The following is a 24,120-nucleotide window of genomic DNA, read 5'->3' on the forward strand; positions in this document are numbered from 1 at the left end:
GGGAACTGGCGCACAGGGCGCTGGGCATGGGGGGAGGACAAGTAAGGGCATCACTGAGTGGACACAGCAAAGGGCACCGGAAGAGGCTGTGCAAGAGCTGAGAAGAGGATCCTGCAGAAACAGCAGAGCACCCAGCAGCTGGTAAGCCCCGTGGGTGCTCGCCTGGAGCAGAACTACGTCCTCTTGATTCCTGAAGCACTAGGCCTGATTCTGGTTTTAATCTTCCGACAGCCCTACAACATAACGAGTCTCATTTTTACAAAGCAGGAAACGGAGGCCCAGAGAGGTCGATCCGCCCAGGGTCACATATCTGGGCGGGACCAAGACAGGACCCCTGCCCCACCTTGGCTCTATGCAAGTCTTCCCCCCAGAAGCCGGCTGGCAGGGAGGGGGGCGGGGTAGGGAGGGTGGTGGCCCCTGCCCGCAATCTGACTCTGTGCTGCCCCTAGCGAGTGTGGTGGGGCAGGTGAGGAGCCAGAGAGACGGAGATCCCAGCGTGGCCTCAGTGACCCAGAAGTCCAGCCCTACCCCCAGGCCGACTGTGGGACCCCAAGAACGGTCAGAGCCTGCCAGGTCTCTCCTGCCTCCCCCCCAATTCCTGGGCAAGAGACCTTCCACCGACCTTCCCTCACAAGAGGCTGGGCTGGGGGGTGGGGTGTTGTTCTCTGACCAATCATCTGTCCAGCTGGACCAGCCAGGAAAGTAGGGGGTTCCAGAAACAGGGTCCCGCTGGCTCCGCCCTCCCGCTGGCTCTGGGAGGGTATGACAGGGTGTGGGATATGTCTCACCTGCCCGGTCCCCACCTCCACAATGCTGCCCCTCCTCTTCCCTCAAGAGGCTAGACAGGAGGGGCTTTGTTTTTTTATGGTTTTTTTTTAGTTTGTTTTTAATAATTGGCTCAAATTACAAAGGTCCCCAAGGAACCCTGAGGAGGGGAGAAAATCTGGGAGTGGCAGAGGTTCACTGCCAGCACCCACCACCCCCACCTACCACCCGCTCCCCTACAAGTGCATGTGGAAAAAGGTCCCAGACCCTTTAAATAATCCTAAAAATCCACAATGAGAGCAGGCAGGCGAAGGGGCTCCTACACCTTAAGGCTGATGCCAAGGCCACCCTGATCCCTGTCCAGCTCAGGGATCTGGCCCTCCCCAACCAAGTCTGACGCTCCCATTCCAGATCCTGCCCCTGGCTACGGAGGGGCCAGTGGATCTCTTCCCCCACGAGGCAGGGCCAGTCCTTGTGTAAACAGCGGCCGAGCCCTGAAGTCCAGATGCCTGACCTCACGACCTGCTCACAGCCGCGGCTCCCAGGCACAGCGAAGCACAGTGGGGGTGGCAGCTTGGGGCCAAGGTGCTGCCACAGGAGGGCACTTCTTCCTCCCCACTGCATGAGGCCAGGTCCTCTGTGGGCCTCGGGAAGCCCCACTGGCCCCCGCTCAGGCTCTGAAGGCTGTGGTGACAGGACCCCGGCCTGCAGGGTGGCGAGGGGGCATGGTTACACCCGGGCCCCCAGCTCTGTGATGCGCTGCCGCAGGTGAAAGGCAAACTCGAACATGGTGGCCGCGAGGCTCTGGTGGATGAGGTACCGGGGCAGGCGGCCCTACGGGAAGGGGAGAAGCGGTTTCCGGATGGCCTGCCCTCAGAAGCAGGGGTGGGGGGTGGGGGTATGTACCCTGGGCCAGAGCAGCAGGTGCAGGTGCGGCTCTGGAACGTAGCCTGAGTCACCCCTCTCCCCCTCAGCCCTGGCAGAAAAGAACACGCTGTGCCGGCTCTTGGCACCGTCACACAAACAGACCTAGGAGGGGCTGGCTTGGCAGTCGGCCACGGCTCCTGGGGCCTCGAGAGTCGGAGGTAAGTGGATGTACAGGCCCTCCAGCCACTCAGGAGACCATCTTGACCCAACCCTAAATTTTAGCCTAAGGTAGGAGGCAGAGTAGGTGAGGTCCTAAGCCTGACAGGAGACCCTACCCCAAGGTCCCCCAGCAAGTCCCCTCTACTGTACTGAGCCAGCCTTGCTGCCCCAGCACCCGCACCTTGAGATCTGTATTAAGGATCCAGACGAAGGTGCAGACTCGGGGATTACTGGCTGACTTGAGCACGACGAAGCCCCCAGGGCCATTCTCTCCCCTAAGAGAAAAGCATCATTAACGGGTACCTTGGAGCCAGGCAAGGCCTCCAACCTGACCCCACACCCCATTTTTGGCTCATCCTAGCCTGGGGTGAAATTGGGAAAGGAGCTACTGGTCTAGCAGCTGCCAGTCGGCCTGAGCAGGGGCCAGAACAGGTGTCCCAGATACAGCGGGGGGGGGAGGGGGGGATATAGCCCCCCACCTGTACCATGGGATGCCCAACTGCCCCTTCTACAGCCTGCCGATGTCTGTGCACCACCAGTGGCAGCCAGCATCCTCTGTCCAGGGAGGGGTGGGTTGTGCATGCATTTCTCACCCCTGCCTAACTCGGGGAATAGTGCAGTGCTGGGGGTGCCTTCCCAGGAGGCAGGGAGGGCACATCCCATCACCAGTCAGCTCCCCCACAGTTCCATCAGACACCCTCAAGCCCACTCCACAGATAAGGAAGTTGGCACCCAGAAAGAGGCCTGCTTGCTCGTCACCCAGGGATCTGGTATATCAAATCTCAAACTCAATGCACACTGCTCCTTGTGGAACCTCAGGAAGGATGGGGAGCATGGGCAATCAGGGAGGAAGCCATCTACAGCACTGAGATCTAAGGTTAGACATCAGGAGAACCTGAAGATGCCCTGGGACAAGCAAGGTGGCGGGGACCAATGCTCCTCAGGCAGGGAAGTAAAGCTCCAGAACACGGAGCCTTCTGCTCAGGTCGCCTGGAGCAGCACTGCCGCATGGCTCCCAGCCTCCTTCCCTATCTTCAGGCTATTCGTAGGGCTGCCCTCCAGCCTGGGCAGTGTGGTTCCAGCCCTTAATCCCACGGTCTCCAGGAGGGAGAGCAGATTAGCAGGGCAAGGGGCTGAGAGGGGCAGAGGCCAGCAGGACAGGGGACAGGCAGGCAGTCTCAGCAGGAGAAAGTGCCCAGCCATCCACGCCGTACCCTACCCTGCCCTCACAGCCACCAGAGAAGGGGCCAGCTGGGATGCCCCCAGGCAAGGTGAGGCTCACCTGACATATTTGTGTGTTGGGGGCTTGGCGCAGTGGGTGGTGGCGATGCCCGATGACACATACCGGTCTCTGCGCCGCTCAATGCGCCGCACGTTCACGAAGTCCCTAGGGGGTGGAAGGGTTAGAGGGGAGCAGGGAGCCAAGCCCGTGATCCAAGGGCAGGAGGCCTGCCTGTGAGGAGGGGCTTGGTGGCACTCACCTGGGGGAGACCACCCCGCCCGCGGCCCCCGAAGAGACATCGTAGGAGATGAGGGTGTTGTCCTCTACTCGCTGCAGGATCTAAGGCATCAGGGGAGATGTGAGGGGACAGCCCAGCCCAGGAACACCCCAGGGACAGGGTCCCAGCATCTCAGGGAGCCCCCAGACCAGCCTTTCTCTGCCCAGGTCCCTTTACTGAGAGCCACTCCCAGGCCCGGGGCTGGGCTGTGCATGCTCCCTCTCCATCTCCTGACCCTCTCCAGCAGGCGCCATTATCACCATCTCCATTTTACAGACAGGGAAGCTGAGGCACAGAGCAGTTCAATGATATGACCCAGCTTCCCAGGGGTAACTGGTCCTGCTGGGGTGCAACTGCATCCTGATCTGCTGTGTTGCTCTGCCTCTGCCCTGAGATGTGGCCAGGACAGGCCCCCGGTTCGGCTCACCTGGCAGGCAGTCACCGTCTTGTTCCACAGCACCATCCTCTCGGGCTGCAGGATCACCTCCTGGTACACTAGCTCCGCAGGGCAGGGCAGGAAGGTCTGGGGCAGGGTGGGCAGAGGCCTGGGTGGTCTCACAAGTGCTTGGGCATACAAGCCCTTCCCTCTTGGTGGGGAGAAACTTGCCAGGAGGACCCTTAGCCCCTTCTTGGAATCTCAGACAGAGCAGGAGGCTTCAGGACACCTGCTTCCCTCACTCACCTTTAGGATGAATGTCTTGCCATGGAAGGGGACCTCGATGGTGTACACAGTGTCCCCATATTCCTGTGGCAGGGAAAGAAGGGTGACGGGGAGGTGGGCAGAGGGCAAGGGGAGGCTGGGGGCGGGGTGGGCCGGTAGAGGAGGAATGGGTGCCCCAACAGGGCAGCTTTTTCACAGCTCAGGGTAGAAAACTTCAGGAGTTTGGCGATACTCAGGCAGCCGTTAAAAAAGAGTGGTCTGACAAACGTCCAGCAACGAGAGAAAGGCTTTCGATATCAAGTTAGAGGACAGAAGCACTGCCGTACCACAAGGCAAGCTAGAGCTCCCAGAGGGACCGCCACAGAGGGACAGGACACGTCCGCATTCCCCAAGCTCACTGCCATCTCTTTAGATAATGTTGTTTTGATTATGAAACAAAATACCGGACACAGGGCAGAAGCCTGGCTTCCCCTTCAAAGCCAAGCTGAGTGAGGAGAACAGCAGGGGGCGGAGGATGGGTTGGGCATGGGGCAGGGAGGCAGGGAAACATCCAATCCAGCATCCAGCCCCACCTCTTGCCAAGTGATGACCCCAGGGCCCAGCCCCCTCTCCTGGCACAGGAATATGGTTCCAACCCTTGAAATCCTTGGGCTTCTCAGGCCTCAGAAAAGCCAGCAAAAACTCCCATCACATGTGGGCAGGGCAGGTGGGAGAGGGATTTCTTACATTGTTCTTCTCAAACTTCCAGTTCTCCTCCTGGGCCAAGATCTGGTCCACCACTGCCATGGCCTCCTTTCCCTGATGGATGTACTCCCGTTCCTGGCCAGGGAGGAGAGGCAGGAAGGGATCAGCCTAGGGCCCGCCCACCCACCACCGTGTTCATGGCCAGTTCTTTCTCTACATACTCCACATACATGGAGTCTGGGTTGGTCTCTTCGGCCCGTCGGGTCCCCAGGGGCCATGGCCGTGATTGCTCCCCTCTGGAGCCCAGGTATGAGGCAGCCTGGTGGGCCGGACCGACGGTGGGGCAGACACTCAGGTGCACACTGCCTGGCCTTCAGGCCGCCTGAGATCCACCCTCTGCGAGGAAGCCCCTGCCCACTCTGCTGAGCCCAGCACCGACACCTTCTCTGGGGTGCCCACTCCAAAGGTCGGGTGGGGGTGGGCTGCCAAATACCTGGGCAGAGAAGCTTTTCTTCCCAACGTCTTCATCTGATTCATTGTCAGACCCTGCAGAAAACAAGCACAGATGACAATAGGAAGGCATGGGAACAGACTGTGGGGAGGTAGTGGGGTTCACGTACAAGATTGCGGGGGGATAGACAGGGAGAGGGTTGTCCACTTTCCCCAGGGAGCTGAAAGAAGGAATAGAACAAACAGACACAGCCAACCTACTCCTCATAATGACCCTTCCTGAAGGAGTTCCCCACCTGCCAGCCCTCACCTGCAAAGGATTCTGGGGGTGAATAGAACTGGCCTTCAGACAGAGCACCAGAGAAGAGCAGAGGTCCACGGGCGACAGCAGCCTGGGCAGCAAGATACCCTGGGGGAGTCGACATGGACAGCCACTGTCCCAGAGCAAGGGCAGTCAAGCCTTAGCAGCCTAGGGTCTCCCCACTCCAAGCTCACCCTTGGAGGGGGCTCTTGGAGACTGTTCAAAGTTGGCAAGAGAGCTCAGAAGTTGCTCTCATGCCTGAAACTCTCCTCTTCTGGGGCTGTGATGACCCTCACCACCCCCTTCCCCGGCACTCACATCTCTCCTCTTCCGCTTCCTGTGGTAGGACTTTGAAGTCAAGGAACCAGGTCTCCAACCAGGCAAGGACAAAGGAAACGATGGGGAGCAGGTAGCCGAAGGCCCCTTTGCTGAGCAGCTGTGGAGGGAGGGGGCTAAGCTCCACAGTAGAGGGACATCCCAAACACAGAGTCCCCTCTTCAGGACTACTGACCCTGCCACACACCCCCCTCCTGCTCCTGGGACCAGCTGGAGGGACCTCCTGTGGCAGTGGTCTGAGATGGGGTTAATTTTCAAGCAGGAAAAATTGAGGTGAGGCTAGCAGAACAACTTTTTGTTCTTGGGGTTGCAGAAGGGCACGAAGACGAAGCCGGTGAAGAGGATTCCTTGGAGATATCAAAGGACAGGATTCCCCCCTCACCCCAATCAGAGAAAGGGCCCCTTGTTAGGAGAAGCCCATCCCTTGGTCCCTTGTGCTAGAGGCTGGCCAGACCAGCCAGACCCTGAGCCACTGACCTCAGAGAGGATGACCTTGACAATGAGGAATGCACTGGACACCAGTGTGGTGACCTGCCCAGGGGAGAGGAGAGGGAAAATGGGCTGGGGAGTGAGTCCTCTTCCACACCCTCCGTGGCACCAGCCCCACCAGGGCTCACCCCTGCCCCCAGGCCTCTGCTGCCGGCAGAGGGGTGTCTTACCGCAATCACCCACCAGTGCCGGAGCCGCAGCACAGCATAGCCCAGGAGCAGTCCCGAGAAGCGGAAAAAGGCCAAGACCTGGTGGGGGTGGGGGGAGCACACACAAGCCATCACAGGCAAGCCAATGCCCCCTACTCCTGCTGAAGGCTGACCCCCCACACCCCTGTCCTGTTCCCCTAGGTTCCCTCCATATGGGAGTGCATGCCTCAGGAGAGAAGGGCTGAGTCAGTGTTTCCTTGGGGATGATTCAGATGTGACCGTCATGGACCAGGGTCTATTCTTTCCCCCTCGTACTTGGGGCTTTCTGAAGGGAGGTCCTTGTTTCGGAACTTTCTGAATACTGAGGGCTCCCCAAGGATGGAAACAAGTCTCCATGATCAGACTAGGATGTATGATGCAGAAAGAAGAGAATCCAGCCAGAGAGTCACGTCCCTGCACCATCTCTGCCCCAGAGGACCCAGTCCCGAAGGCCACTCACAAAGATGTCAAAGAAGGAAGTTTTAAAGTTGTAGTGGATGATCTCCTGCTCCAGGTTCTTCTGGATGCCTGTGTTGGTCTGGAAGAGGGAGATACAAACAGTTCTGCAGGTAGAACCAAGTCCCCAGGGGTGCCTTCACCTTTGGGAATGGGGACGAGGTGGGGGCATGTGGAACCTGGAGAGGATGAGCCACTGCCCAAGGAGGCTCCCCCAAACACCAAGAGAGCTCAGCCAAAGGCCTGAGGCCCCAGCATCTATCATTCCTCCAAGCACCCAGGCAACCCAGATGGGCAGGGCCTGCCTCTAGCACTGACACTCATGGGCACACTGCCCAGGGAAGGGGGAGGCTTGGAGGGCCTCGGGGCCGTGCAGGGGAGGTGAAAGGCCCTGTGCAGGCAGGTAGGCCTGGCAGACTGGGTACCGGGAGCCTGTGTCTCACATAATCTCATCTCCCTCTCTCCATTATGGCGCTCCATCTTCCCAGCCAACCATCCATCTGGGGTGATGGGGACCGGGGATGGGCAGTGGTATCAGACGGAGCCCCAGGTGGCAAATCAATTGATTAGGTTTGTGCTTAATGGGCAAAATCCATCATGCTGCTAGAGAGAATGGCTAGCAACAGAGACAGACTGAGCAGACTTGTCCTCACCCCTGTCCCTGCCCCAGCCACCCATACATTTTCCATGGGACTCCTGACACCTTGGCTGGGGAAAGAGAGGATCTGGATGGATACCGAGAGCCAGAATGCAGCCTGACTTCTCAGGAGGAATGGGATGGCAGGCCTCAGCTTCTGCAGATGGGGGCGCCAGGCCCCTGGAGAAGGGAGGACACAAGGGGACTCCAAGGAATGGAGCCCAGGAGCCTAGAAAGTTAAGACCCTTCACGACCACCTAGACTAGAGCTTCTAATCTCTGGTAGGTGATCCAAATTGAGGTGGTGTGGCTTATTAAGATACAGATGTTCAGACCACTGAGTCCAAATCTCAGGAGCATCTGGAATTTTTATCAAGTTCCCAGGAGTCAGCAGTCTGGGCAGCCCCCTCATCGATGCTTGAATGCCCCTGCCCCTGTGCCTCAACCTCAGGACCACCCTGAGTCCCGTGGAGTCTCATGAGCCACCCCCCACCCCAGTTTGGTCCTCCTCTGACTCTTCAGACTGCTCCCTTTTGGGCTCCACAACCTCTCTGACCCTTAACAGTTGCTGTCCCACAGAGGTATCCCTCTGCCTGGGCATGTACAGCTGCTGACAGTGTCCTGATCCAGGGGAGCCAAGTTCTAGCCCCTGCCAGCCTCTGGCTGCAAGACCCTGTGTCGCTCTTGTAACCCTGCTGGGGCCCTTATATCCACTGAGCAACACCCAGCCTATTCAAGAACTAAAAACATATATGCTCCAAAATATGAAAATAACATCACGAGACGCCTGGGTGGCTCAGTGGTTGAGCATCTGCCTTTGGCTCAGGGCATGATCCCAGGGTCCTGGGATCGAGTCCTGCATTGGGTTCTGCACAGGGAGCCTGCTTCTCCCTCTGCCTATGTCTCTGCCTCTCTGTGTCTCTCATGAATAAGTAAAATCTTAAAAAAAAAAAAAAAAAGAAAAAGAAAGAAAGAAAGAAAAGAAAATCACAAAACTGAAAATTGATCACATATTAATTGTCTACCAAGTGAAACATTATGGCTACCTCCACTAGTGGTTAAGTCCAGCATTCTAAACTTTTCATTACACTTGAAAACAATATGGAGGGACAACTGGGTGGCTCGGTCGGTTAAGCATCTGCTTTCAGCTCAGGTCATGATCCCAGGATCCAGCCTCGGAGTTAGGCTCCCTGCTCACAGGGGAGTCTGCTTCTCCCTCTCCCTCTGCAGTACCTTCCCTTGCTCTGCTCTCTCTCTCCTACTTGCTCTCAAATAAATAATAAAATTTAAAAAAAGAAAAGAAAACAATCTGGAGATTAGACTTTTTCCGATTTGCAAGAATTCCCAAGTATGATGACTACTGAGCTATTACAGCCAGTGCATCCAGATAATTTCAGAAATAAAATTACCAGTTTTTCCAGCTGTTTGCTGGCAAGAAAATATATATTGAATGAGAGCTGTGGGTGAATTTTAGTGCTTGCTTTGATGCTGGATGGGACTCTTCAAAAGGAAATTATTAACTCAGGGGTGGGGGGATAGGGACTGGGTGGTACAGTCAGTTGAGTGTCTGTTTGGTTTGGGCTCTGGTCGTGATCTCAGGGTCATGAGATCGAGCCATGCATTGGGCTCCACGCTCAGCGTGGAGTCTATTTGAGATTTTCTCTGCCCCTCCCCCCGTCTCTGTGTGTGTATCTCTCTCTAAAATAAATACACAAATCTTAAAAAAAAATTTGTTGTTAAAAAAGAATGCCTAAGACATCAGAAGCACTTCAAACAGCCCTGGACCTTGTGGAGCCGTAGCTTTTTCATTGGTAAAAATGGCCTCGAAGGTCCCCCATGGCTCAATCTAGTGCGAGGTGCCAGTTCATCTCTGCACAAAGGACAGTCACCCCCAGAGCCCTCCAGCTCAGCCTGTCTAGAATCAAACTTGTCCTCTTCATCCCTAAACCAGCCCTTCCCCCAAACTCCTCAGTTCTATCCACAAAGTCATCGTTTTCCTGTCACCCAAGCTTGAGACTGAGACTCGCAGGAAGGGCACCTGCTATCCTGAACTCTGACCCATTCTGCAGAAGGAAAACAGGGGGAGGCTCAGAGAAGCCAAGTTCCCTGCTGTGATCTCACAGTGAATACAGACTAGAAGCTGGGCTTGACGAGCCTGGAATGCTCTGTTCTCATGGCTCCTGCCTCTGTGGTCAGGTCCTGCTCTAGCCTGTCAATGCCTGGAGATCAGGTCCCATCACCAGCTGGCCAAGCACTGCACAGGGGGAGCAGGGTGCTGACCCAGCACTGAGAGGGTGTTCGATCTCCAGGCTGCTAAGCAGCATCTCACCAAGACTGTTGAGGCCAAACTGCGGGGGGCACTGGATGATTGTCCAAAATGGGGAGGGAGAGAGCTAGGCACCACCAGGACCTGGGAGGTTTTTTTTTACTGGTTCCCTCCCACCATATCTTCTGCTTTTAGCATGGTGCTTGGGATACAGCAGGGATTCGAAAACTGCTGAGTGAATGGGTGAATGAATGAATGAATGAATGAAACCAGAGAGCAACATCGGCCAGAAAGAAGGCAAAGGTTTCAACAGTCCAGCCATAGTCCACTGGGCTCTCTCCTCCTTCCTCAGGAGTGTCCACTAGAGGGCAGTTTGGCGCAGAGGTCAGGAGTGTGAACTCTGCAGCCTGAGGGTCTAGGTTCAAATTCTACCCTTCTTCACATACTTGCTAGACAAATGACTCCAGCCCTCTGAGCTCCACTTTCTTTGGAAGATGAGAACAGCTAATTGTATCTTCCCATTCTCCCTTTTACTGGGAAAGCCACCCTGCCCATGTGGCACCCCCCCCAGGGGGCAGTTAGAGTAGGTGAGGCCCCGGTGACTCCCCCACCCCACCCATCCCACCCCTTCCCACCCCAGTCTTGGGCCCACTCACGTTCAGTTCAATGATCCAGAGCAGGGAGATGAAAAGCAGGTCGAAGGTGACAAAGAGACAGAAGGTGCGGCGGACATCAGAGATGGCTCGGCGCTTCTCTGGAGGTGGTGGGAGGAAGTGTGACGAGAGGCCCTGGCTGTGGGACAGCGATGAGCCCAGGGAGGCCACGGCTGGCAGGCTGCGCTCCAAGTCGCGGGCCAGCTCCCCAGACAGTTTGTTCATCCTGCTGGGCCCCCACCTCCAGGCGGGGAAGGCGGGGCCTCAGCTGCAAGGCTGGGGGGAGGCGGGGCAGTGGGGTCAGGTCTCTGGGGTTGAAGGCTTGGAGGTCCCGTTAACCTCTATCCCCCAGGACCCTGTTTGCTCCTAAACACATCTGCCTTCTCTCCCATCCCAACCCCAGGGTAGCCTGGGGTCCTATAAGCCCAAATTCTCTCCAGCAGCCCCATTTCTAAGCTGGAGGGGTTTGAGAATCCCTCTTCCTCATCCCCCCTCACCACCACCACCTGCAAAGCTCAGCGACCCCACAATTCACCCTTGGAGGGGTCTGGGGTCCTCCCCGCTGCTCGAGGGCACCGCCTGTTCCTGCCAAGCCCAGCCCCGTGGTTCAGCCTCTGGCCCTGTCAACAGCCTCTCCGGCCTGCCCCCACCCCCAGGAGAAGAGGGCCCCAAGCTCTGTTCTTTGTTTGCCAAGCACAAAGCCACATTCCCTCCCAGCAGCCAGCCCTACCCTCCCACCCCCTAATCCATGGCAACTGGGAGGGACTTCCTAGAGCAGCGTCTCTGAGTGCTCCGCCTGGGACAGCTACAGGGGAAGGACATCTCAATCCCTTCTACCTCCACCCCCACCACCCCCATGATGGGCCCAGCCACCTTCCTCTCCCTGGCGTTACAACCAGCCTAACGGGTTAGTCTCCAGGCTGCCTCTCTCACCCTGCAATGCAACAACACCTCTCCCAACAGCCAGAGAAAGGTTTTCCAAACACTGTCCTAACCATGCGTGAGCCCTCCAGTCCAGGCCCTGCCAGCTCTTCTGACGGCTTCTCTCACAAGACAGGCGGGGTCACCAGCACAGCCACCCTGGTCTCTCGATATGGCAGCCTGGTCCTGCCTCCAGGCCTCGCCCCTAGCTCTCCCCTCCTCAGTCCTTCCAAAAATCAGCTCCAAAGTCCTCCCTTTCTCAGAGCCCCCACCCTCCTGCAGTAGTCCTGCTCTATTAGGGGCTTTCCTGAGCTTGTCACTCTCTGCAGTGGTCTTACTCCTTGTTCTGCAAACTGCAGATGTGGGGCTTTCACTAGACAGTCACTGCTGTCTCCTAGCGCCCAGCACAATACCTAACACCTAGTAGGTGCTGAATAATTGCCTGCTGAGTAAATAGGTGCTCCAGAGGCTCTCCTGGTCCTCAGCTCCAGGCTATGCAGCTGAGAGATGGGGCAAACCTTGAAGAGAACTAGCCACTGCCTGAGGCTAGGCCAGAGCTCCACTGCCCACAGAATCCTGTACCCATGCCCACAAAGGGCAGGATGGCTTTTCCTTTCCCTTTTCCTTTTTCCTTTCCTTTTCTTCCTTTCTTTCCTTCCTTCCTTCCTTCCTTCCTTCCTTCCTTCCTTCCTTCCTTCCTTCCTTCCTCCCTCCCTCCCTCCCTCCCTCCCTCCCTCCCTTCCTTCAAGATTTTATTTATTTATTCATGAGAGAGACACACACACACACACACAGAGGTAGAGACACAGGCAAAGGGAGAAGCAGGCTCCATGCAGGGAGCCCGATGCAGGACTCGATCCCAGAAAACCGGGATCACACCCTGAGCCGAAGGCAGACACTCAACCGCTGAGCCACCCAGGTGTCCCAGGATGGCTCCTTCTATTTCACAGATAAGGTAGCAAAGACTGAAGGGGGAGCAGACTGAACCATTCCTTGCCTGTGCAACCATGGGGTCAAAACTCTTAGGAACTCTAGAGGCAAGTGGCCCAGAGGACTCCCTCCCTGCCATGTGGCCCCAGGCCCAAGGTCTCTGCTCCACCAATGTGCTGGCAAGGAGCCTGAAGAGGCCCTGTCCCCTGGGTGGGGGAAGAAAAGGTTCAGCCTACAACCAGAGGGGAGCTGGCTCAGTGTGGTGGTGCCTGTGCTTCTGGGGCTTCCTTGGAGTCTTCCTGAAACTTCTTTCATGCCATCACCAGGAGGCAGGTTTGGGGGCCAGTGGGAGGGAAATCCTGGATGTTGGTTTCTGATCCCAGGAAGGTAAGACCTAATCCATCTCTACCCCCCCCACCCATCTCCTATCCCCTCATACCTTTTTTAGGTCTACCACCTTCTGGGGCCCCTCCATCTATCAGGTCCCAAACAAGCTCCCCATTTGTGACTGGCAGGGGATTCTGAGCAAGCCAGTTTGTCAATCCCTCTGCCTCTGTGCAAGCCCCAACAGACAGGTGCTGATTGTTCTCAGTAGAGGCATCAGCACAAGGCCACCCCCACAAAGCACGCTCTTGGGGTCGCCATGCCTAGCTCATCTGGCGGATACTGAAGGAAAGCTGAGCCCAGTTCTGGAAGGAGGCAGTCAGAAAGCAGATGTGACAGGCTGCCGACAACAGGACCTCCCCAACATCCATCAGCTGGACCTAGTGCCAGATAGTACACTCAGCGCATCTCTCACTGTGACAGGGCCACAGCTCCAGGGCGGGTGACATTTCCCTGTCTCTAATAGCCCTCTTGTCTGCAGCCAGACCTGTCTCCATTTCTCTCCCTCCTTCCTGTCTCTCTCACAAACCACCTTTCCACCTTCGTGTCTCTTTGCCCCCCTCCCGTGTCCATCTCTATGGGTCTTCTCCAAGCCTCTCCCATCTGTGAGTCTGTCTCCAGTGCCACCAGCTCAGTCTCAAGTCTCACCTTCCCTTCCTCCAGTGTGTGTCTGTCTCTCTCTCTCTTTTTCTCTCTCTCCCCCTCCGCTTCTCTCCCTCTTCTCGCTTCTCTCCCTCTTCTCTCTTTCTCCCCCTCTGCTTCTCTCCTTCTTCTCTCTCTCCCCCTCTGCTTCTCTCCCTCTTCTTCTCTCCCTCTTCTCTATCTCACTGCAGGATGCCTGCAAGATGCCGTGGCTTCCCTACTTCCCAGGCTGCTCCCAAGTCTGCCTGGCATTTCCCTTAGCTTTCTCCCTCCCTCCCTGGGGACAGGACTCTGCTGGCAGGAGCCTGGTGTGAGATGCCCCTGGAGCAGCAATAGCACTGACACTCACACATGCCGACATCCTTGCTGAAGTGACAGACACAGATGGGGGCTGAGAGCAAAGGTGCTGGGGGAGCCGGGGAGAGCTGCAGACAGAGGAGTGTGTGGGAGCCAGGAACTGGGCCTCTGAAGCAGGGTTGGGAGCAGCTGGCCAAGCGGCAGCGGGGTGGCAGTTCTCTATCACCCTCCACCACAAAAACTGCTCAGAATCCAAAGAAGCAAGAGCTTGTAGAGTAGAAGGAGCACCAGTGGAAATGAAGACCTGAGCCCCAGTCTTGGGGCAGCCATAACCCTGAGTAACTGGGCAAATCCTTACCAAGTCCCTGTTTCTTTATCTGGGGGAAAATGTCAGTGTTTTTTTCCAACCCCCTTATCAAACAAGAGAAACTTAAAAAAAAAAAAAAATAGAGAAAGAGAAGAACACCTTACTTAGAACCTTAATATAGAAAAAAGATAAAAGGCCCGTCAGGGCCCCTGAATGGCTCAGTCAGTTAAGCATCTGCCTTCAGTTCAGGTCATGATCCCAGGGTTCTAGGATTGAGCCCTGCATCAGGTTCCCTGCCCACCGGAGAGCCTGCTTCTCTCTCTCCCTCTGCTGCTCCCCCTGCTTGTGCTCTCTCTCTCTCTGTTAAATAAATAAATAAATAAATAAATAAATAAATAAATAAATCTTAAAAAAAAAAAACAAAAACAAAAACAAAAAACCACAGGACTGCTATAGGTCCTGCCACAGAAGGAAGCCACAGACAGCCCCACTGGGCAGCCATTCCTCAAACCCCAGGGTCACCCCGGAAGCACCTCCTTGGGCCTCATTTGAAAACTCTGCTTAAATGACTTCAAAAGGTCTCTGAGCTCCATCAGACCGCCTGCCGGTCTAAGAGGTGGAAATCATCTGTTTGGAACTGCCCTTAGCAGTCCCCAAAGCACCCGTTCTCTGGTTCCCTGGCCGTGACAGAGGAAGGTGGTAGCTGCTAGCAGAACAGTGAGGCCTGGCCTCCACCCCACCATGCCAACCATCCTGAGAAGGAGGCAGGAATGAGTGTCATGGGCTGGAGACAGCAGGGCCACCCCCGGTGCCCTGGGAGCAGCACCTCATACAGAGCCTAGCCCCTGCTGTCACCTGCCCCACCTAAGCACCTTCACAGGTGTCGGGAGTGGAACAGCAAGAGTGGGGTGAAGGAGTCCACGTGGGATTGGCCGCGGACTTGATACTCACTTGACGTGTGGTATAGGAGAAGCAGAGCTGCTAAGGTTTGGGGAAGGGAGTGAGACAATTGGAGGTTTTATCATTCCAGGTTGCAAGGGAAAGAGAGGTGAGGAGGAGGCAGCAGTCCACTCTGGGCACAGTGGATTACACCTGTTCTCTCAGCTCCTGAAGCAAAGGGGAGTGGTGGGCATGGGCCCCCAGGCCTGCCAGGCCTTCTCTTACCCCAGGAAATGCCAGTATTGGCCAGACTGCAGGAGGAGCTCTCGGGTAGGTCCCAGACTCAAGGCAGACAACAGTAGGCAGTTGGCATCATGGCAAGAGTGCTGGACTCTGAGGTCAGGGTTCAAATCTCAGTCTGCCCTTATGAGTTGAGCAATCTGGAGCAAACATAACCATTCTGAGACTTAGTTTCCTCAGATGCATTAAATAAAGGCAACGTTAATATACTTAATGCCTTGGAACTATGCTCTTAAAAATAATTAAAATGGGAGTGGAGGGGGAAGCCCGGATGGCTCAGTCAGTTAAGCGCCTGCCTTTGGCTCAGGTCATGATCTCAGGGTCCCTGTTCAGTGGGGAGTCTGCTTCTCCTTCTCCCTCTCCCCTACCCCTGCCCCACTACTCCCCGCTCATGCTTTCTCAGGCTCTCTCAAATAAATAAAATCCTTAAAAAAAAAAAAGGTTAAAATGATAAATTGTATGTTCTGTATATTTTACCACAATAAAAAAAAAAAAAAAAAAAAAAAAAAAGCAACAACCGCTACCTCCCAGGGCTGGCATTTATGTAAGTGTCAAGAATTACGGTAGGTACTTGGTGAGTGGTAGTTGAGATGGAACAAGTAGCTGGTAAAGCCATTCAGGTAAGGGAGACATTGTGCCTGTGTGTATGTGTGTGTGTGTGTGTGTGTGTGTGTATGTTGGGGGGCTTACACACTACAGTGACATATAATGAAATCATCAAAGGCCTGAGTTCAAATGTGAGTTCTACAATTCCCTCTCCAGGTGACCAGCAAGCTCTCTCAAGTCTAGCATCCGGGCTCCCTGTCTGTGGATAGAATGGACCAAGTCATTCTAGGTCCAGGCACAGGTGAGTTCCCAGGCTGCAGGAGGAGTTGGGGGGTGGGGCGGGGAACAGGATTGTAGGGGCCCATCCTGGCTCCCTGCACAGGCTTTCAGGGGAAACACCAGGGCCGACCTCCAACACTACTGCTTCCTACTAGTGCCGGGCCCCACTGCAGTCACCCTCCATTCCCCACTTCCCCAGCTCATAAGGGACAGGTACACAGATGGGGTCCGTGCCAGCTCTGTCACAGCCCAGACCAGAAGCTCAAGCCACCTCTATGGCTCAACACCTTGCCTGCCTGCAGTTCATACCTGGCCATGGCAAGCCTACAATATGAACTATGCCATGTACTCACCATACAAGCTGCAGAGGCTACATCTGGAAACTGGGAATACCAGTCTTGAGCCCGCTATCTGGGGCATTGAAGGACATAGCGATGCATCTGTTTGTTTTTTTTTTAATTTATTTATTTATTCATGAGAGACACAGAAAGAGAGAGAAAGGCAGAGACACAGGCAGAGGGAGAAGCAGGCCCCATGCAGGGAGCCTGACATGGGACTCGATCCCGGGTCCCCAGGATCATGGCCTGGGCTGAAGGCAGCACCAAACCGCTGAGCTACCCGGGATGCCCCATAGCGATGCATCTGAAATGTCTAGAATGGGGCCTGGCACCACAGAGTAAAGGCTTAGCAGATGTTAGCCACTGCTACCACTGTCGCCTCTGAGGCTCCTTGCCCTTTCCCATCCCCTGACCTCCAGAAGGCAGGCCAAACCATACCAGGTCCAGCAAGGGCTTATTCTGCAAAGTTAGGCTGTGACCCCAGGGTAGGGAGACCAAGTCTCATCTGTATCCACAAATGACCCACATTTCTGGGCAGTGTGGCTTCTCCAAACCTTCTCTCGAGGCCAATGGGACAGTGGACACAGGCTCTCAACATCTCCCTCACTCTGTATTCCTCAAAAATGTGAGCAACTAGCCCCCTACTGGCCAGGGAGGCTTCCCAGTGGGGTCTCTATCTCCGTACAAATCAGGAGAAATCAGTAAAGCTGAGAAAGAACTGGACTCCAAGCCCAGAGAAACTTCAAACCCTGGATTCCCGCTGTACTTTCACTGAACCCCTCTGTGTCTAGTTTTCTCCTCTGTAAAGTGGGGGTGACAATGGCACCCGCTTCTTCCAGACATTATAAAGATTAAATAACTTAGTAAATACAATAGCCTTGAACAGTTCCTGACACAGAGTGATCACTGCATAAGGATCGGCTAGTGTGACATTCCTTTCTCTTCTTTAGAGGAAGACATAGTCTTGAGCTCTGACTGCCTCCAGGACATGGCTTCAGGCCAGGACTGGGACAGTTCTGGGTCAAGCCATCCCTTCAATGTCCAGGTGAGTGGAGAATCCACAGATGGGCAGGAGGACGAGGCTCTGGGTGTGGAAGATGGTGGCTTTGGTCTGTGTCCTGCCACTGATCAGCATGGGAGGGAGCTGATCAGGGAGGGTAGGATAGCAGATCAAAAAGGACTGTGGGTCATCCTGAGGAGCCAGCACACAAGATGCAAATCTGGTCTAGCAGTAGCCTGCGTTGGCACCCTGCAGACACCTCTCTTTTACTCCTCACAACCCCCACCAGGAGCTGTGGAGATGAGGATGGGGCGGAGGAGACAGAAAGTTGGAAGAGGCCTGTCCACAGTTCCCCAAGCAGGATGGGGCAGAGTTGACCCCAGGGCCTCTGCTGGCCAAGGAGCCAGATGTCAAAAGATCCCAAAGAGCTTTCTGGCCACCCAGTGAGAAACTGCAGAGAGTCCAGTACCCAGCCCTCCAAAGCCAAACCATCACCAAATTCTACTGGCTCTTCCTTCAAAATCCAGCCAGTATATCTGCCCAATGCTCACCACCATTACTGCCGTCACTGTGTCCAAATCATCACCTCTTACCTGCTACAGCTTCCTGACCACCTCCTTGCCCTCGTCAAGTCTGCTCTCAACACAGCAGCCAGAGGGATCCTGGTAGGTCAGACCACAGCTCCCCAGTACCGCAAACCCCCAATGGCTTCCAATTCACCCTGAGTAAAGGCCGAGTCTCCATCATAGCCTACAAGCCCCCTCTTCCCAGGCCTCTTCCCCTGGAACCTTCTGCTCCACCCACACTGGTCCTTTTCTGCGCATTGGACACATCAAGCAGCCTCCCACCCCATGACCCTTGCACCCACTGTCCTGTCTGAAGCTCCTCCCTCAGGTCTCTGCAGTGCTCCCTCTATTCTGGTCTCTGTAAATGTCCCTTTAGATAAGCCTTCCCTGGGCAGCCCCGGTGGCTCAGTGGTTTAGCGCCGCCTGCAGCCCAGGGCGTGATCCTGGGGACCTGGGATGGAGTCCCTCGTCGGGCTCCCTGCATGGAGCCTGCTTCTCCCTCTGCCTGTGTCTCTGCCTCTCTCTCTCTCCCTGCATCTCTATGAATAAATAAATAAATAAAATCTTTAAAAATAGATAAGCCTTCCCTGAACTTATTTGGCTCCCACTCTTCATCCCCTCACCCTGCTTTTTTTTTTTAAAGATTTTATTTATTTATTCATGACAGACACACAGAGAGGGAGAGAGAGAGAGAATGAGGAATGAGGGAAAAGGCACAGAGAGAGGCAGAGACACAGGCAGAGAGAGAAGCACTGTGCCTGTGCTCATGCTGCTTTAGGGAAGGGTGTGATTAGTTCGACACATTACCTGAGTATCTTCTGTGAGCCTGGTACCGCTCTGGGTGCTGGACACACAGCATGGAGCAAAGCAAGAGTGTTCCTGCCCTCGTGAAGTTTGTGTTATAGAAGGAGAAGACAGGCAGTAAATGCAGACTAGTAAACGTATACTATGTCTGGGGTGATAAGCTCTGTAAAAGAGAGTAAAGCAGGGTGAGGGGGGCAGCCCGGGTGGCTCAGCGGTTTAGCGCCGCCTTCAGCCCAGGGCCGGATCCTGGATACCCAGGATCGAGTCCCATGTCGGGCTCCCTGCATGGGACCTGCTTCTCCCTCTGCCTGTGTCTCTGCCCCTCTCTCTCTGGGTCTCTCATGAATGAATGAATAAATAAATAAAATCAAGAAAAGAAAGAAAGAAAGAAAGAAAGAAAGAAAGAAAGAAAGAAAGAAAGAAAGAAAGAAAGAAAGAAAGAAAGAAAGAAAAGAAAAGAAAGAAAAGGAAAAGAAAAGAAAAGAAAAGAAAAGAAAAGAAAAGAAAAGAAAAGAAAAGAAAAGAAAGGAAAGAAAGAAAGAAAGAAAAGAAAGAAAGAAAGAAAGAAAGAAAGAAAGAAAGAAAGAAAGAAAGAAAGAAAGAAAGAAAGAAAGAATACATGCAAAGTGTCTATGCTCAATTAACAGCAGCTATGGGACTACTATTAGGGGCTATGGGTACAGTGTTCGAGGCAGGGCCTGGGCCAGGCGTGTGTAACACGGCACTCTGCCCAAACCAAGGGTCCCACGTACACTGCTGGATAGAAGAATGGGCCCTGGCCTCAGAGAGCTGACCCAGGGCAGCACAGAGCAGGCTCTAGTGTACTTCCGGGCTCAGTGGCCCATGCCATCAGCCCTGGCACAGCTGACTTATTGGCCCCTACCCTAACCCACTGACAGAGAGTTTGGGAAGTTCCCTGAAGAAGGAGGAGTTTAAGGAGAGGATGACACAAGACAGGCTTCATTTCTCCCTTCCTTCTGGAGGAGTGGAAAGGGGAAGAGTCAAGCCAAAATGGAAACTACATTCATCACTGTACAGTGCCCCCACCAGCCCAGACTTTCTGGCAGCACAGTTTACTGAAAAATCCTAACAGACTAAGATCTCCTCAGCCCTCCAGCCCCCTCCACATGCCAGGCCCTGCTAAATGTCGGGGGTGCCTCATCGCTGGGATGACAAGACCCCTCCCCCCACTTCCTGCCTACTCAGGGACTGGTGAGTCAGGCCCCACCCGCCCATAGTGCTACTGCAAAAAAATTGGGAGTTAAGGAGGTCAAGTGTTCAAGGTCAGTCTGGAAAGGGTCAGTAATCTTCCAGGAGAGATCTCAGTCCTGTCAGCCCACTCAAGGGAAGGCTCCATGGGCAGAAGGGAGTTCAGCACAGACCCCTCCCAGCACCAGATCTGACCACACAAATGCCAGGATCAGCCTCTCCCCGGCCAGAAAAAGTTCATGAGGATACACTGGTCAGATGGGATGCCCCATTTGTCCCTTGTCTTACAGAGGTCAGAGCCGCCCCTTGGGGGGCTGGGAGACCGAGGCAGTTTCTCAGAGACAGCTGTGGACCTGGAGTCAAGAGACAGTTCCTGAACTTCATGCTGAGTGACACTGACCTTACTTGAGTCTCAGCTTCCTCATCTGTAAATGGAGCCAACAATCTCTACCACTCAAGGAAGCAAGTATGAGCTGACAAATGAGGTCTCCCCTACACTTCCTCCCTGTTCTAGGTACACAAGAGCTCAGTTTCATGCAGCATATGAACTGAGAGCCTACAGCATGCCAGACACTTGCTAGTCCCTGGGGGCCATTCAGAGGCTCTCGGTCTGGTGAGGGAAGCTCACATATAAATAAAACAAAGTGCCTCACTGTAATCAGCGCTTTCAAGGAGGAACAAACAATGGACCGTGGGCTCTCAGAGAAGGGAGCCTCTGACCCAGGCTGCAGTGGGTGAGGGTGGGAAAGCCACAGAGAGGAGGAGCCATCTGACCCAGGCCTTGAAGAATCCATATCAACCACAGGCAAGGAAGTCAAGCATTCCGGGCAGGCAAAATAGCCTGAGCAAAGGCCCAGATTCTGGTCTAAAGCACAGGCCTGCTAGCTGGCTATCTATCCCAGGGCCTTGACCCCAAACACCAGGCACCACGCCTTCAGACCTCCCCTGGGCATGGTCTCCACAGGCTCTGAAAACAAGGGGACACCTCCTCATGGCCAAGTGAGGAAAGGAACCCCTAACCTGGGCAGAAGAGGCTGCCTCTGCCCTCCCACCCACTTTAGCCCTCCTCCTGCAAGAACTCTGTCCAGAGGACCCAGCTGCCCATTCTCCGAGTCCACCCTGGTCTCTATCTCCCTCTGGTAACTTCATTCTCTTGCCCTGAGATCCCTCACTGACTGTCAGCTCCTCTGGGAAGCCATTCTTGGCCCTTCTCTCCCCTGGATTCCCAGAGCTCTGTGTACATTTCCATAGAATTGATGCTTGCCATGTAACATTCATTCATTTCCAGAGTCATTTCCTGAGCAGACTAACATCAGGTCTGAGTCTTTTTCGTTCTTGAATCCTCACTCAAGAAATCCAGATCCTGCCCCCCATGCTCTCCAACGCATCATTTTATTTACTGACAAAAAGCCAGGTTTTGGAGCTCTGGCACAGAATGAGAAGCCAGACACATCAACTGTCCTCAAGCAATTTACAAAATTAAAAATTACAATTGCTGCTCTATAACGTTCTTACACAAGCAATAACCACTAACATTTATTTTTGAGCATTCACACGCTCAGTGATTTAAGCCCTATGCATACATTATTTCATTTGATTCTCACAGTAACTCTCTGAGGTAGGGATGTTGCTACCTCCTTTTACAAATGAGGAAACCGAGGCCCTTTATTCATCAGGGTCATAAAACAGTATCAGAACCCACAAAGTTTGAATCAGGAGTCTGTACTCTCAACCACTGCTCTATTATGGATAGTGTTGCAGGGGCACAGGGGGCAGTAGTAAGTCTTGGAGGGGGTGAAGGAGTGAGAGTCGGGGGATGGGGTGAACAAGGAATTCAACCCAGAGGTGGTACTGCCTGAGCTGAGCACTGAAAAGTAGAAGGTAGCCTGGCAGATAAAGAGCAGAAGGGTCTTCCCAGACAGAGGTGCTGGTGGGCAATGGTATGGAGACACAAAATTGCAAGCTGTGGGCAAGCATAGCCTTCCGTGCCATGTTACTGGACTTTAGGGTGCACTTAGGCAACTGGCAGGAGAGAGATCAGAACACAGAGCTCTGTAAATTGTGCTAAAGATTCAGCCTTTTTCCACAAGCAATGGGACTCCAACAAAGGGTTTTAAGTGAGGAAGTAACACTATGAGATCTGAGTTTTAAAAGGGTAAGAAGGGCACCTGGCTGGCTCAGTCAGGAGTTTACTTAAAAAAAAAAAAAAAAAAAAAAAAAGGATCAGGGATCCCTGGGTGGCTCAGCGGTTTAGTGCCTGCCTTTGTCCCAGGGCTCGATCCTGGAGACCCAGGATGGAGTCCCCTGTCGGGTTCCCAGCATGGAGCCTGCTTCTTCCTCTGCCTGTGTCTCTGCCTCTCTCTCTGTGTCTATCATGAATAAATAAATAAACCTTAAAAAAAAAAAAAAAGGATCACAAGAGGTAGTTTGGAGACTGGGTTGCAGGCAGTCATGACTGGAAGTTGCTGGGAAGCCACTGCAGTTGATCCTGGTGAGAAACACATCAAGATGGTACCAGAAGAGGTGGAGGCATAGGACCAGGTTTGCAGCACGTTCAGGAAGTCAGCTGGATCGGTCACCTCACAGATGGGGGAATTGAGGGAGAAGAGGAAATGTAATTTCCCGGTCTCACGCTGGGATGGGATGGCAGAGGGAGAAGGCGTTTGCGCGGGGGTGAGGTGTGTGTGGGGGGTGTTGGCCAGTTTCAAGTGAGCTGCAGCTGAGGTGCTGTCCACTGGGAGCTGGCTGGCCAAGTCTGGGGCTCCAGGGAGGGACTGCGCTGAAGGAAGAGGTGGATCTGGGCGCCTTTCGGGTATTTGGGTGATGTAAAGCTGAAGCCATGAGAGGGGACGAGACCATCACAATTCAGTGTATGGAGTGGGAGCCGGGCAGGAGCCGAGAGCGTGAAGCGGTACCTCTACGGTCAGAACAGGTGGAAGAAAACACAAGGAGACGCAGACGCCCAGGTGCGCGGTGGCGGTGGGGGCGCGGGCCAACTATGTCAACCAGGAACCAGTGTCACTGGTGTTGCGCCCCTCTAAAAACTCGGGAAAGACTCCTTAAAGGGTCCTTTTGATGTCAGTTAGGAAAGTCATCCACTGCCGTTTTCAAAGGAAGCTGGGGGAGACAGGGTGACCGTGAGACGCAGAGCTCCCGGACCGCGTCGATGGGCTTCCTCGTCGTTCACAGACCCTGACCCCGGCCCAACGCCAACTCCTGCCCCCTAACACTCAGATCTCGTGCCTCGCCTCTCCCCTAAGAGCGAAGAGCGAGGCTCGGGGGGGGGCGCGATCCCGGCCTCCCGGCCCCGGCGCTCCCGGGGGGAGGGCGCGGAGGGTCAGCGCGGGAGCGCCCCCCCCCCCCCCAACTCCGCGCGGGGCGGAGCGAGGCCGAGACGAGGAAGGGGGCGGAACCTGGGACGCGGCGGGTGCGGGAAGGGTCGGACGGAACCAACAACGGACACCGGGCAGGGAGCCGGAATCTGCTGCCAAGACACAGCCCTCGTACCACCCGGCCCAGGGACCCCCCGGACCCACCTGTCCCATGTCAGCCACCGCCCGGGGTCTTCCTGCCCCAGCCGCAGGCCGGCTCAGCAGCCCCGGCCGAGCCTCCGAGCGGAACAGGATCTCCCCGCGGCGCCACTTCCGCCGCTGGGCCCGCCCCCGAGAGCGAACGGGGTGTGCTTAGCGCGCAGCCCCGCCCCTTCGCCTCAGTCCCCGCCCCCAAGTCCTTGGGCCCCACCGGGGGCGGGGCGTGGGGACCGCTTGAGAGGGTCTTAAGGAGGGGGAAATGGGAAGGAAGCCCAGGGGCATCCTCATTGTTGGGTCACCGAGGCCTGTCACTGTAGGGGAGAAAAAGAACGTGCCGAGGGGAGGCCTTTGGGGCTGGAGGAGGGGTCCCTTTGGAGAAATCCAATTACTCCTGAGAGTTCTTTTCTGGGGCACCTGGGAGCCTCAGTGGTTGAGCATCTGCCTTCGGCTCAGGTCGTGATTTGGGGGTTCTGAGATCGAGTCCCACATCGGGCTCCCTGCAGGGAGCCTGCTTCTCCTCCCTCTACCTCTGTCTCTCTGCGTCTCTCATGAATGAATGAATAAATAAATAAAATCTTTAAAAAGAAAGTTCTTTTCCTTCCCTGCCTCTTTCAGCCATCCCTAGCAGGATCTACTACTCCTGTGGTCTTTCCAAGTTGTGCTCTGAACTCGTCTGCAGGAAAGACCCAGGCTAGAGGACCAGACACTAGGGTTGAGG

The 24,120-nt window shown here is 54.9% G+C and overlaps 1 protein-coding gene and 2 long non-coding RNA genes across 8 annotated transcripts; 2 read left to right on the top strand and 1 right to left on the bottom strand.

The window, feature by feature from the left end:
- LOC112655040 (uncharacterized) lies at window positions 1–18,429 on the top strand. The gene is made up of 5 exons (XR_003133524.3): window positions 1–141; window positions 1,740–1,850; window positions 15,893–15,977; window positions 17,244–17,338; window positions 17,583–18,429. It is a non-coding gene; the product is annotated as an uncharacterized LOC112655040 (long non-coding RNA).
- Window positions 854–23,565, bottom strand: STARD3 (StAR related lipid transfer domain containing 3). 6 transcript variants are annotated; one of them, XM_025439769.3, is made up of 17 exons: window positions 23,409–23,565; window positions 18,667–18,826; window positions 15,116–15,270; window positions 10,474–10,746; window positions 6,920–6,997; window positions 6,442–6,519; window positions 6,260–6,313; window positions 5,765–5,882; window positions 5,456–5,554; window positions 5,189–5,241; window positions 4,738–4,830; window positions 4,033–4,095; window positions 3,778–3,873; window positions 3,333–3,412; window positions 3,134–3,238; window positions 2,033–2,126; window positions 854–1,599 (listed from the first exon to the last, which is right to left on the bottom strand). In XM_025439769.3, the coding sequence occupies exons 4-17, from the start codon at window positions 10,693–10,695 to the stop codon at window positions 1,495–1,497; spliced, it is 1,338 nt and encodes a 445-aa protein (XP_025295554.1). In that variant the 5' UTR covers window positions 10,696–10,746; window positions 15,116–15,270; window positions 18,667–18,826; window positions 23,409–23,565; the 3' UTR covers window positions 854–1,494. The 6 variants fall into 6 exon arrangements, with proteins under 6 accessions (XP_025295554.1, XP_048970672.1, XP_025295557.1 ...); XM_049114715.1 differs by lacking the exon at window positions 23,409–23,565 and adding an exon at window positions 22,788–22,928; XM_025439772.3 differs by lacking the exon at window positions 15,116–15,270.
- LOC125755825 (uncharacterized) lies at window positions 22,701–23,990 on the top strand. Its single transcript, XR_007413195.1, has 2 exons — window positions 22,701–22,838; window positions 22,955–23,990. It is a non-coding gene; the product is annotated as an uncharacterized LOC125755825 (long non-coding RNA).
- Window positions 23,991–24,120: the final 130 nt, after the last annotated feature.

This window comes from Canis lupus, chromosome 9 (genome assembly GCF_003254725.2).
Source record: "Canis lupus dingo isolate Sandy chromosome 9, ASM325472v2, whole genome shotgun sequence".
Classification (NCBI taxonomy): domain Eukaryota; kingdom Metazoa; phylum Chordata; class Mammalia; order Carnivora; family Canidae; genus Canis; species Canis lupus.

Bases quoted from the DNA above. Each gene is read 5' to 3' on its own strand.
- STARD3 (XM_025439772.3), bottom strand. From the start codon at position 10,695: ATGAACAAACTGTCTGGGGAGCTGGCCCGCGACTTGGAGCGCAGCCTG. The intron at 6,314-6,441 runs GTAAGACACCCC...TCCCCTGGGCAG, and splicing joins GGCACTGGTGGGTGATTGCG to GTCACCACACTGGTGTCCAG. The intron at 5,555-5,764 runs GTGAGTGCCGGG...CGACTCCCCCAG, and splicing joins GGAAGCGGAAGAGGAGAGAT to GGTATCTTGCTGCCCAGGCT.